General features: G+C 40.6%; 1 protein-coding gene across 1 annotated transcript in view; it reads right to left on the bottom strand.

The window, feature by feature from the left end:
- Positions 1 to 727: 727 nt before the first annotated feature.
- Positions 728 to 14,662, bottom strand: part of hs6st3b (heparan sulfate 6-O-sulfotransferase 3b) — a 107,073-nt gene continuing 93,138 nt past the window's right edge. Inside the window, exon 2 of the mRNA XM_034693539.1 lies at positions 728 to 2,148. Within this exon, the coding sequence (XP_034549430.1) occupies positions 1,386 to 2,148 (763 nt within the window). The 3' untranslated portion in view covers positions 728 to 1,385. The remainder of the gene's footprint in view (positions 2,149 to 14,662) is intronic.

Genomic DNA, 14,662 nt, shown 5'->3' with positions numbered 1-14,662 from the left:
GTAAACATAAATGTGACATTTGAGGTATTTCTTTAAGAGGAACACAAGAAATGACTGTTAAAATAGCATCAGCCATTTATATGTTGACATTTAGGGAACATTTAATGAGATAAGAATGGGTTTTTGAGTGGAAAAAGAGATAAGAGGGCATAAAAAGCATCACTGAAGCCTATTCAACCAGATAAAAAAACGAGCCCTCTTTCATCTTCATGTTTTTCCACGCTGATTGGATTTGAGGGGTCTGGAAACCATGTGGCAGGAGAAATGACAGGCGCATTTTATTTCCCATCTCTCTGCTTTGAGGCCTCTGGTCTTTGTAGACCAGCAGCCTCTGCTGGTGCTCTGCTGGCGTTGGAACGCTCTGGCTGCCACACAGTGCCGTTTTCCGTCAGCTCTACAAACATGTAAAAGCAGCCAGTGTGACGGGGAGGGGGCATGAGGACTGAATGCTGATGGCCTCATTCACAGTCAGGCCACACAGCAGCCACGCTGACACATTTCATCACCTGAACTATTTACCAACCTTTTATCTCTGCAACCCACCACCTCAAAAATGAATCACCCCCCCCAAAATATGCTTTTATCTTCAGAGTACTTGTTGCCTTTTGTAATGTAAAATAAATCTCAGTTCGACCAATAGTGGATGGAAACAAAGTTACTCTGTCTTTTTGAATGTGTGTTTTGTTTTGGTGAACAAAGTATGATATTTGGGACAATGTGGAAGATATTTGACTTCAGAAAATTATATTTATTGGACTGTCACCAAATTAAAGCAGCAGATAGTCTTCCATAGCTTGATTTAAAACATGGTTACTGCATGCATACAACATGGTCTTTTAAGAGGGTTTCATTAAATGAAAATACACTTAATACATTGTGTTTTTTTTTTATTAACTTTGGCTTACAGAACTGTATATGTTTTTGAAATAACTCTGCCCAAAAGTCAGTATAATGTGGATGTGCAACATGCAACCATCAGTTCTTTGACAAGTACATCTTTGACAGTACAAAGACAGTAACTTCAATGACATTCATCAGATTTTGCAGTGTATGTCAAAATCAAAATGCAGTCAATGGCAACTTCTTTTTTTTCTCTTCCACCTCAGATAAACTGTCTCATATCAAACCTAAGATAAATAATCAAGGCAAAAATCAAATGACAAAAAAATACAGTTTTAAAGATTTAAGACACCAAAAGGCAGTCCAAGGCAGAGCTGCTGTGGGACTCACAGATTTGGCAGTTTTCATGAGGAAACAGCAGAGCACTCGGATCACACTGAAGCTGAGAGACAGACAGATGCAGGAGACGAGTTCACGGTGACACAAAAAGAGAGAGTCCAGTGAAAATGTCTGAACCAGTCTGTTGTTACCGCTCTCTCCAGACCTCACCAGCGGGCCACTTGGCTCGTGTAGTCCTCAGTAGTGGATGGAAAGTCACCCTCAGTCTCCTTCTCCCACCCTCCTCCCCTTGTCCCCCCTTTGTTCCCTCCCCCTCTGTGTTTCGTGGGCCTGCTTTGCTCTTTTCGCTCCCTCATCCAACGCCTCTCCTCCCGTCTCTTCAAGCGCACCTCCTGGTGCTCCCTCTGGCGGCTGTACTGGAATCGCTGGAGGAACAGGTCTTTGGCATACTCGTACAGCTGCACATCCAGGAAGTTAAGCTCCTCAATGCGTCTGCGCACCGTCTCACTCAGGTCCACGTTGGCGGCTCGAGTGCTGTTGATCTGCGTGAAAGCGGCGATGAAGCGCAGGCTGAACGTCCGCTCAAACAGGTACTGTGTCTTGCGTTGGAACTCGGTGAGCCCATAGAAAGCCATGTTTTTCAGGTTGCTCATGGCACTACTTAGAAGAATGTGATTGCGTTGACTCTGGTTCATGGAGGAAATGTTGTAGCAGCCCACCAAGCTCAGGTCGGCCAGCATTCGCACCTGACGGTTGTTAGCCAGGTTTGACCCGCAGTTCATGAACTCAGAAAGGGTGACACCAGACCAGTCATCCCCATTGTAACAGGTGGGCAGCTCATCCTGGGTGGGTGAGCGCCCGTCACACATATGGAGGGCGGTCTTCCACGTGGCTCCACGCTGGACATGCTTCCATTCGCTCAGGTAGCGGGACACCGGGTCACGCAGCATGGTGATGTAATAGAAGTTCCTGCAGCCAAAACAAACACAGTGAGAGAGCTGTGAGCACATCATCATCTCAGAGGGCTTCACTGTGCTGTGCTGACAGATGGTGACTTTTGTCTGTGCGTGAAACCTCAAGGTTGAATGCTAATGGGAAAACTGAAAGTCTCGCTAATGATATTATTATAACTTGCTCTAAATTGCCCTTGACAATCGAACCCTTGCAGCCTGGTAATGATTTTAAAACTGAGCTGGAAAAGTTTCCATCACACAGACTTCTTCCAACCTGCCAACATTGAGAATAATTGGGAATCAAGTCATAATGCTAACCCACAGACATACATGAAGTGAGTAAAACTGACCTAACTAAATCCTAAACATGCCACTCCAACAAAATAATGAGGTTCCAGTTTTCAAGCATAAAATCTGTTGCATATTTAAGTGGGTATCCTATCCATCATTTGTCACCCATTCACAGTGGGGCAGAAAACTAAATGGTCTGGCATTTTGGTAGTATAGAAGTGGTATCCAAGCACTATTATTCCTACATACAAGTCACTGTCACCCCCTCAGAGATTCAATATACTCTTAATGCAAAAAGACAGTCACTGAAGGAGGAAGCAGGAGCGTGTCCAGAATTTTTAACAGGGGAGGTCCAATTGGGGTGGCTCCTGTGAGGACCCCTGTGTACAAACCAGAAGGATTTATCTATTTGCTAATCTTGTCCTGTTAACGTCTAAGAAGTGTTTTCTAACTAAAAGTCTTATCCTGTTATATTTTAAATATATAATATAATATACATTTTCAAATCTCAGTGTGTGAGTCATTTTTCAGCTTGTTTCATTGCTAACTAAAAGTCCCTCATGGGAGTTCTAAAATGTAACATTGAGGATTCAAACAGCTATTTTATTCATGTATATAAGTTCTTTGAATATCCCCCCTTAAAAAAACAAAAACAAAAAGAGAGTGGTCACACAATAATCTTCTATGGTTCATTTTTTTTTTACAGAATCAAAAGAGATTTACTCTCAAAGTTGACGGTTAAAAAGTAGGGATGTTTCGAAGTGATTCATTTCCTGGTCATTTAAAAGGAAATTTAATTCTGACAAACCAACTTCATCAAAGGCTAGAACACTATCATAAAATAGTCAAAAATAAGCACATTTTTTTCAACACAGCTAAAGTCTTTCGGTAAACACTGTCAAAATGATTTGGCGAATGTGGCTAAAGTTAGCAGAGGCAGCCTTCAATCCTCATTGCAGGTGTCATGGTAGCTGTGCAGGTTATGAATTGCTTTGGTTGAGCTGTTAAATACCAGTGTAAACAAACTCTGGCTAGGTACAACTTTTTCTCCATTTCCACACCAACGTACTGACAAACTGTGCCGCGCAACGAAAAGCCATCTGCAATCTGTGCTTGTTTACATCCAGGTAGTAGAGCATTACATCATTATAGCAGTAGCCAGTAACCAGAGGTACCGCTTAGACATAACAGATGACCAACATTTCAGACTTACAACAAAAATAATTAATAACAGTTATTTAATCAACTTGTAATTCTGTTGCTGACCACAGACTGTATAAACAATGGACATAGTATCCTTGATGTCACCCATCTGTTTCTGAAGCGCTGTTTTGAAGCCAATTGTCGGCGGGAGCCATATTGGAAATGCTAAAGTCAACCCAACTGCTGGCTAGTGAGTGTGACGTAAAGAGGAGGGCTTTGAGCCTCCTAACTAACAGCTACAGTGTTCCCACCTGCCAATCAAGTCAGCTGTGCCTCTAATAATGGAAAACTCATGATCTTAATATCTTTGAAACTGTCACATACTGAAAAAACTCACCCCCCTCCCCCGTACAGTGTGTGCCGATCAAGATATGAGCTATCCATACTACACTTTTTTTGTACCAGGCTGTAATCTTGTTAATCTTTGCTGTCTTTTTGAATTGGTGTGTATGTGGATTCCGTTACTTCCGAAACGAGGCTCAAGCAGACACTCGAGAAACTGCAGTTTTTAACACTCCTGCATTGGCTTCAATTCTCATGGCCGAAGGTGCTGACTAGCAAGGGTGCTTATGTTTGATTGTTATGTCACCTAAACACACACATCCCTAGTAAAAAGTAGCAATGAATGGAAAGGTGCTACATTAAAATGTCACAATATGTCAAGAAAACTTCTAACAGCCTTACAGACTATATTTTTGGTTTGAATTTAAGTCCTGCCTCACATCAGGCAGACAGGGAATCATATTTCAATGGGTGTTGAGTCAGATTTTTCGAGCCCTTACCACTACAGCTAACACCCTGTATATTCTCCTCCATGATGACTGAGAAAGCTTCTTATAAAGTCCTCCATCAAACAGTGGAGTCTCATAAAGCCCATATTGAGAAAAAACAAACCAGACGGTTTCTAGTCAAACCCCCAAAATTTTAGAATAACTGCCCTGTAAGAAACCCTGTCTGGGAAGTGGATGTTTTCCGTGAGGGTGTCAGCCCACACACAGGAGGTTAAATCTACCCTTCATGCCAAGGTTGACGACCTCTGAGGAGAGCCACTCTGCTGAAGCGCAGATATGTCAAAGTGCATTCTGATGGAAAACAAAGTCCGGACAGGTTTTGGTCAGGTAAACCTCTCCGAAGGTGACGTCCTGTGAGTTTTTCAGCGTGAATATTTAATGATGATGCAACGTGGTCTCCAGAGAGAACCGTCTGGGTGGATAAAGTGAAGTGCAGAGATTTCACACTGACTCCAAAGCTGCTCTCCGTGCTGCTTCACTTCTTTCAACACAACAAACGTTCACACACACACACACAAAGTCTCATCCAGGAGCGGAAATAAAAAGAGCTGCACAAACTCTCTCCTTGCTGCTGTGTTTTTGTCCTTCAGGGTTGGATTCAATGCACATGAAAAAGGTTCTGAAATTGTATTTTCACTGGGGTATTTTGCACAAACAGCATTCAAACAGGTTTTTACGATGGATGAATCATTTGTTTGGGGTTTTGTTTTTGATTTTTAACAACAACTTGTTCCATTTGTGTCCTTACAATCCTGTTACATCAGCTCCAACATTGAGATTACATCACAGGCTTTATCAGAGTATGCTTCAGTATCTGACTACAGTGTGAAAGGAAGGAAAGGCTGTCTCTGAGAGTTGAAACAAGTGGTCATGTAATTGATTTTATTGACACACTTTGTAAAGAATTAATTTTTAATTGAACCCTCTGATCATGGCTCGCCTTCATAGCTAGTCTAATTTATGTGATGCCATTCATCAGGTCGTGTCATGAGTTGATGTTTATTTGAGTTTTTTCCTTGTTTCTTACCTTGTTTCCTCTCCGTGTTTATTCTGTATTAGTTATCAATCATCAATCAATCTTTATTTGTATAATAATAAATGATAGTTCTTTTAATCAACTAGTAATTCTGGTGCTGACCTCAAAATGTATAAAAAAATGGACGTAGTATCCGTGACGTCACCCATCTGTTTCTGAAGCGCTGTTTTGAGGCAAATCGGCGGCGGCAGCCATATTGCTTCTGTCGAGCAATTGTGACATAAAGAGGCGGGCTTTGAGCCTCCTAACCAACAGCTACAGTGTTCCCACCTGTCAATCAAGTCAGCTGTGCCTCTCATTGGAAGACTCATAATCTCAATATCTTCGAAATTTCCGCGTTAGAAAAAAAATGCACCCCCCTCACAGTGTGTGCCGATTGAGAAATGTACTATCCAGACTACACTCGTCTTTTGTACCAGGCTTCAATTCTAAAGGCCGGAGGTTGCTGCTTGGTTGGATCATTGTACGTCTCTCCTGTGTTTTCTCTGTTTTTTTTCCCCCAGTCTTTCCTTTTAGGTTTTGTTTGTATCTTTTGTTTATTGAAACCTTTTATTTTTAATCTGCACTTGGGTCCTCCTTCTGCCATTTTACCCATCGTTACTGGTAGCTATAAATACATTTTTGGACAAGAAGTTGTATAACCTAACTTAATGGGTGATGTAGGACAGGGGTTTGCAAACTTTTTTGCCTGCGACCCCCAAAATATAGACTAAAAAAGCCTTATGAACCCCACTGTCCCTCCAGGTGGATAAATGTTGCTTCATAGCTGTTCTGCTGAAAATTCGCCCACCTACATGTTACTGATGCTTTTGTTCATTACCTGTTAACTAAATCCCTTACCTTAACCAGCCAGCAGGCAACAAAAAAGTCCAAAAACTAATGTAACAATTCTTATTTCCTTTTTTTTTTTCAGATTTAACTACTATTTTTGCTGATATTTTCAGAATAATGGGTAAAATTAGTTATTTTAGATTAGTTAGAAATAAAAAAAACACTCTGGAAGACATCTCACAACCTCCCATTAGTGTCTCATGGCCCCCCAGCAGTACCCGACCCCCACTATGGGAACGACTGATGTAGGACCACAAAGCCCAGTCTAATGTACTGGTTTACGTTGTGGTTTTTCCACTGCATGTATTCTCTCATATTCTCTCATAATAAAGGGCTTTAAAAAAATTAATTCTCACGTTCTTTAAAAACTAAACAACAAAGTTGCAGTCCAATTCATTTCCAAATGACTCAGATCCAGCTTCACTTTATTTAATGTACTTATCACCTCTTCAGGATAATTAATTTCACCTCAAAAGAAGCCAATTAGCGTTTTCCTGCTGCCATGTTAGGTGGCAGCAATATTAACACACTTCCTCTGTGCAGATATAATTTTAAGTGTGGTGTGAACTGTTAAGAGTTACTTAAAAAGAAGCCACTTTTTGTACCTCAAAAAACTGTGTGAAACAGGAGATAGTTTGAAAATGAGGTGCAAGGTAACACCATGGATGTCGAGGAGGGGTGTGGGAGCTCACATAAAGTTCTGGGTACAATCCAGAACTTTGAGTAAGCCTTTAATAGTGAACAGTGTTTGCTAACCATGAACAACCTACAGCTCCACCATCAATTACACCTTCCCTGGTTGTTTCACCTTACCTACATCAAAACAACATTTTTAAAATAAGATTTAGATATGTTTCAGTGCACAAACAGCAACATTATTGGACTGGAGATTACAAAAAATATGTGCCTAGTTAATCTTGGGTAGATTTGTCTTATGAAAGTGCCACAGGAATGCCACCAATGACGCTGCTGTGAGTCAGGCAAGAAGCTGTGATTACAGCCTTGGTGGCAGCAGCTGCATCCTGGCATTTGCTCCTGGAGTCCGCTGGCTGCAGATACATCCTCATTAGACCGTCTCAGGGACATAAACACATGCAGCAAGTGTTGTCTGAGAGCACTCGACAGCCCAAAGGTCAGTTGTGTGCACCATCAGTGTCAAAAAGCATCAGGATCAGCGGCTCTGCAGAGCTGTCGGGAGGAGGAAGAGGAGGAGGAGGAGGAGGAGGAGGAGGAGGAGGAGGAGGAGGAGGAGGCTCTCTCTGAGTGATACAGATGGATGTCGTGGGGGGAGGCGGGGGAGCTAACAGGCTTCAGTTACCTCTGGCCTGTGTTATCATCAGTACCTCCCCTACAGTCATTTCCCACTTGCTATCAAAAGTATTGTAAGTTTGCAGTGTGGTGCTGCTTTCCAGTAGAAAGATGTTATTGGAGTATTCCAGCTGTACGTAGAAGCAACAATATAAAAGGATGTTTTCATGATTATATACTGTCTCTTATATACTGTCTCACATGGCAAAGCTATGCCAAGATTTCAAACCAGTTCTAGAGTGGGAGGAAATCTCCAGTCTTTTCACTGATATTGCTCAGATGATATGCTATCTTTTGGGGAGGTCTCCCTACTATATGATGGTGGAGAACTTTGGGTCAAGATCCCTGATATTCTGTAGTTAACACCAAATCAATAATGGAAAGGAGGCATGTTGCATCTCATTTAGCCCCAGAATACTCATCTCTGAAGCAGCAGCAGTGGGCTGACTTCACTGGAGCTCTCACTAAACAGGGACCATTAGGCAGAGCTCGAGGAGGAATACAAAGTATAGATAAAAATGGAAACTGAAGCAAAGGGCGGAGCAGAGGACGGAGGCACTGCAGACTGGAAAACGGAGCTAAGTGTAATTTGAAAAGATGGAGTTAATGCATATGGGAAGGGTTCAATAAGTACAGCATACTTTAGATCTTTATGTTTGATATCCGTCTTGCAGCAATTTGAGACAATGGCTGACAAGGGACATATTTACTAAAACTTCCACAAACAAAAAAAAATCTAGACTGCATGCTAGTTTTCTGTGTTTACGGTGCAAGAAATGTACTGGTACTTTCATGTTGTACAACTGGAGCATACTTGAGTTCAGTTTTGCATAGTGCAAAAAATGCTAAATTTCCCTTTTGATGGTTAATAATTTTGAGAATTACCAGTGTGCTGACTCCCAAAAAAGTATAAAGTTTGTTACTACTAATGCTCACAGTAAATGTATAGCATGCTGTTGTCAAAAAGAGTTTAAAGCTCCTGTTAAGAACTTTGTTTGTGGTGGTTTTGGCGCCCCCTGTGGACAAAGTGGTATCTCTTATCTTTATGTTGATTTTGTCCTAAATAATTTATTATTGTTAAATAATTAACTTACATAAACATTTGCTTTAAAAAGGCTCCTCCTGTAGCATGCTGTCAATTATCTGGTCTGACACCTACCCCCTAGTAGCACTTAAAGGCCTTAAAATTACAGCATATAGGTTTTTGTCTTATTACTGAAAGTCTTATTCGCTTTGGTATGCCATACAAAGGCATTACTTTTACATAAAGTCTGTTTCATAACCAGCTAAAAACTCCTCACAGGAGCTTTAAGTCTAGAATGTTAGCATTGCAGCACGCCAAAATCAGCTTAAATTGTCATTCTGAATTAATTAGGGGTGGGAATTGATAAGATTTTATCGATGTCAATGCCATTGTCGATTCTGCTTATCAATCCAATTTCTTATCGCTTCTCCTAACGATTCCTGAGCATTTTTTTAAGGGGAAAAAAAGTAGTTCTACACATTCTTCCTCACCAAAAGGAACCATTTTATTTTTTTCCAAAATTATGTCTGCACAAGACTGAACATGAACATATTCAACTTGAACATACTGAACAATAGGTTGACCTCATTCTCGGCTGCATGAGTCCGGAAGTGGCCTCTCGAGCCTGGATGAAAAGACTTTGAATTTGGAGAGGAGAAACGCTTTTCCTCTCTCCATGTTTCCTCGTGGTTGAAGGAGTTCTGCATCACAGAGTGTGTGAAGTAATGCAAGGTACCGCGATGTGACATGACGTCGTGCTGGGAAATTAATCCTTTAGAAGAACTGATAACATTTGAGGTTTACAATTCTGATTGAATTGATCAATTGGAACCGGTTCTAAGTCAGATCCGGTTTTCCATTCCCACCCCTAGTCTTAATGAACAAAAAAAAAAAGTGGATGTACTGATAGTTTTGAAGGAAAACTCAAAGTATGATCAGTGTAACTCTATACTTGAGAGAATGTAAAAGTGTGTGGTTATGACAATCCATCCAAAAGTTCTATTCAAAAAATGAGGATCTTAAAACCATGATGGTTTATCCTCTGGGGAACATGAATGTCTGGGGAAATTTTTAACACTAAAAAAAAAGTACATCAACCTAAACAACTGAACAATCAACACATTTTTCCATTCCTACTTGCAATGCAGATTGCATGGCTAGAGAACAACCAGCTTCCTGTGACATTGTCATTTAAATATCCCCTGAACCTATGCAACATGAATGAGGAGCCGTTCCCAGCGCAACAGGCTCGTTGCTTTAATTGCCTGTAATTAGCCTCGATGACACGATCTCAGCCCACTGCTGCTCCCTGATCACAGGCTGCTTAGAGGCAGATTGTTCTCTCAGTTCATGGTGTCTGAAGTGGATGGACTGCATTTTCTCATCAAGTTGTCCATGTGTGGGAGCTGGATATTGTTGCAGGTGGGAGAGACAACAGGGAGAAGCTCAACATTATATCTCAGTGAGCTCAAAGTTGTTCAGAGCAAAGGCTAACACAGTGAGCAGTAAATAAGTAAAGACAGACCATCTCCCTGTACAACAGAAGGACTGACTGATGTTATGATGTCCTGTGGAAGACACTGTGTGTGTGTGTGTGTGCAGCTGCTTTTGTGGCGTGTAAAACCTCCACCTGTTTACAGTCTGCTGACTTCTCTCATTTCTCCTCACAATGTAGCAGCTCTGATCTCTTCACAGCACTCCTCTGCAGCCCGCATCAAGAAAAACTGTTTTTAAACACAGCTTTACCATCACTCTGCGAACCTGGTTACTTTTATACGGAACAGGAATTAGAGACTAGAGACACATACACCACTCTGGGTGACGTGAAGTCATAGATACATGGTACATTGCTAAACTACTAAAACAATATGCCCGTATTCAAATTCAAATTCTCCATGCGTCTGTGTCTTGTTTGATATGAATTTATGGTCTGTTGCTTAATCAAGGTTTTTATATTTATATAAAAACTTGTACTGTTTTTCCAGTGTACTGACTTATTTATTTCCCCATGGTATCTTTGTACAAGCCTGTTTTCGTCCTGTCTTTTTTTCAGATCTATTTTTTTTTAGCTTTTTCGTGCCTTCATTTCAAGATAGGATGGTGGATAGACTCAGAAACAGGGAAGAGAGATTGAGGACTGACACAGGACAAGGGGCCCCGGGTGGGGATTGAACCTGGAGCCGCCGGTTGGAGAACTCTAGCCTCTGTATATGGAGCCAAAATGTACCTCGAACTAAACCAGCATCCCTGTGTTTTTTGTTGTCGTCATTTCTGCCTCCAAGCTCACAGACGGGTGGGGTGGGGGGAGGTAACATGCAACACTTCTAATGCATCCAGCATTAGAGTGATGTAGCTTTTCAAGTTGTCAAAAGTATTAAGGAAAAAGAATGATGTGCGCACATATTTCACTACATTATTGACCAACATGAATCAATATGACAACAAGAGATCAGCCAACATGAATGAAATGAAATTAAGATGAATTATGGTCTATTTATCAGATATGTTTTGTGCTGAAACTTACAATTAACAAAAACTGAATCATCCCAAAGGATGCTATTTTTTTAACTCTGAATGATCCTCTCTGTTAAATCACGAACTGAGTTAATAACCTCACATTTTCTGGTCCAGTTTACTATTTGATATCTAACAAATTACGGACAATATCTGTGGATTTGTAGGTACATTTGGTCACTTTAAATTTAGAGATGCTAGTGTTCCACACAATTGGTGGTGAGAAGAGTTTGCTGTTTTTCTGCCCCTAAACTTTGAAACTCTGGAAATCAAAATGGTGAGCTCTCTGTGTGTTTTAAAAGTTATATTTTTGGGCATTTTCGATTTTATTGAAAGGACAGCTGAAGTTAGACAGGGAATATAGAGAGTGGTGGAAGATATTAAGCAGATGGTCGAGAACAGGAGTTGAGCCAGCAACCTCTGCGACAAGGACTATAGCCTTTGTGCATGGGGCGCTTAGACCGCTAGGCCAATGGCGCCCCGGCTCATTGTTTATAAACAAAAACCTTTCTTTCTTCATTTGTTTGTTAGATTCTTCCTTATTTCCTTCCTTCCTTTCTTTTTTCTCCCTCCCTTCTTTCCTTCTTTTTTCTTTCTTCCTTCGTTCCTTTCTTTTTTTCTTTTCTTCCTTCCTTTATTTTTTATTCCTTCCTTTGTTTGTTTATTTGTTTGTTTGTTTCTACCTTCTTTCCACCTTTTTTCTTTCCCTCTGTCCTTCTACTGTTTTTTCATTCTTTTTTCCTTTCTGCCTTCCTGCTTTCCTTCCTCCCGTCCTTCTTTCTTTTTCATTCTCTTTTTTTCCTTCTCTCTGCCTTCCTTCCTTTGTTTTTTTTCTTCCTTTTAAAAGTAAAAGTTTTCTAGTTCTGTCTTTTGAATCTGTCTTTTAATTTTTAATAATTGTATTGCCTCATTCAAATTTTTAAAATTATGATAACAATGATTTTTTACTGAATTAATTCATTTTATTGATTTAATTTCTCTACATTTTTTAATCTTATTTAATATATCTTCTTATTTCTAAATGGCTGTATTATCCTCTTCTTTCTTGTGTTATTGCATCATTTGATCTATGTCTTTTATTGCATGTCTGATTAGTTTTTTTTACTTTTAAGCCTTTTAGAGAACAGGAAAGTGGATAGAGTAGGAAACATCAATGTGAGACTCTGGATGACATGCAGCAAAGGGGCCTCGGATGGATTTAAATCCACAAGAGCTGAACAACTGAGCTACACCAGAACTCTGTCTGTTTTTCTTTCAGTGAATAATAATACAATTTTACATTTTAAAAAACTCAGTTATCACATTCAGAATAACTAAAGAGGAAACATCTCCTCAACACTGAGGTACAGTGTACGAGAGAGTACAGAGTACAGTACTCTATGAGAATGTGTTCTTCCTGTAATTCTGCACCTCACTTGACTCCTGCCCTTTCCTGCTCTCTGCCTCTCCTCCGTGTCCGACATTAGTGTTAGACATTAGTGTTCCCTCTGGATCCATAACCTTTTCTTAAAGGTTGTCACATTAATCACACTGCTGATTCCACTCGTCAATCTGCAGCTCTCTCTCCCTCTCTATCTGCTGTGTTTATCGCTCACTCTGCTGTGTGTCGTCTCTCTCCGCTGCCCTCCACTTCAGGCACTGCATATAAACAACCAGCATTTCCTCTTCCTCTCTCATACTTATTTATGTCTTCTCCCAATTGACTCCTCATTCAGGTAAACCGTGGTAATGATAAAAGTTTATGAGAGCGGAAGGCAACATGATGTGATGTCTGATTGAATCTCAGCAAACAATTTCAGGCTGGTTTGGTTTTGTATCTTAAGATCAGACATCAGAGAGTGGAACACAAGAAGCAGCTTCTGAAGAAATCAGATTTGATCAAAAACCATGGTGACCGGAGACCATGGTGTGTGTAACAGAGCGAGGTTACTGAGTGCACAGACACTTTATATAACATTATCAACATTATCTGTCTGCTTGAAATTGCTTTTGTATACTACAAACTTGCGACAGCAAATACAAATACTTTTTTGATGATTCGATAAAGATTTGAAATAAGAGAATGAAAAATGAATTTAATTTATACATGTGGAAAGCTGCAGAAATATTTATGTTCAGTGTTGAAATATTTATTTCTGCTATAATGTACAATTTTGAGAGATAACATTCATTCCTACTGACAAAGTCAAAATAGAACTGTACCATGTGATGCAATGATGGCTGTATGAAGGGATTGAATCTTACAGCGATTCAGAAGAAAGGCTAAACTTTATATTTTTTATGCTTTCAAGTAGCATTTTTTTTTAAATGCATCCGGGAATAATGTACCATGAGCAGGTGGTCATGTGAATCCTGACAGTATGAGCAGATTGGATTGTGTTGAAATGGGCTGCATCACGATTGCTGTATGTAACTTTAATGTATCAGAATGTTGACAACGCATTGAGATACGTATCAAGTCTCTCACATGAGAGATGCGGAACCCTGGGCTGTGTGGAAACAAGTGCACCAAATGCAAGTACCCAGGAAGTAAACTGGCCCCTCTTCAGAAAGCAGTCCCCACTTCCACTTTTTGGTCTGTACCAGGACTTGAACTTCACTTTAACAGCTGTTTGCTTTGTTATAGTCCGTTGTGAAGCACTTCGTCATCCGTATTGAAAACTGATGAGCAGATGCGCATAACTTCTGCTATTTTACCTGTGAGTAACACCACTGTTACACATCTTTGTAGATGTCTCTACATACACAGACTGAAATCTTCTTTAAAGGATAAACCTGTGCATCCTCGCTCGTGTTTCCTCAGGCAAGTCTCCTCTCACCTTGAGATGCATTTTCAGAAGTAAAACATCCTTCAAGGTAGGATGTATCTCCAGATTTATCATTCGGGGTATTTTCTTTGCTTGCATTGTGTGTTTTCTGACTGTAAATATACACCAAAGAGTGATCTTCTCCTGCTGGTATTATTGAAAGTCATCAAATAAGCTTAAAGGTGACTCTCCTTTAAAATCACATCAGACTGGATCATTTCTGTTCTACAGTTTGAGGTACCCGGGAATACCACCACATACGTGTCCTGTCCGTCTCCGAATCATTGCGGTCCACCTCCGTGTTCTCTCATCCATAAACACCCACTGGTTACGTTTCGCAGCCCGGAGCAAGACCGCCGGACAGCTTGAGACACTACTGTATAATGAATGTCCGACTCCTCTGTCCTCTGAGTGTTTTATTCTGAAAATGAATGTTTTAATTTGTTTTGGTGCCTGACTTCCTGTCCCACTCAATCTTCTCTGTTGAGATTGATGTGTCGTGCTCCGGCATCCAGCAAAAATGGAAGCCTTGCCTATCTGATCTGGAGGGCTCTGGTGTGCCAGATCAGAGACGCAGCTGGAACACAACGGATCGGATCCAGTGGAAGTTAACACATTGACTAGAATAGAAACCTATCAACTCAAGTGCCGTAACAGATTTGTAGTGTTGTAGTACTCAAGATCGGTCTTGGGCTCAAGACTGCTTATTTAAGGTCTCGGTCTTG

Source organism: Notolabrus celidotus, chromosome 10, assembly GCF_009762535.1.
Source record: "Notolabrus celidotus isolate fNotCel1 chromosome 10, fNotCel1.pri, whole genome shotgun sequence".
Taxonomy (NCBI): Eukaryota; Metazoa; Chordata; class Actinopteri; order Labriformes; family Labridae; genus Notolabrus; species Notolabrus celidotus.
Note: the sequence above shows the minus strand (reverse complement) of the source record. Positions and strands in the feature narration are given on the sequence as shown.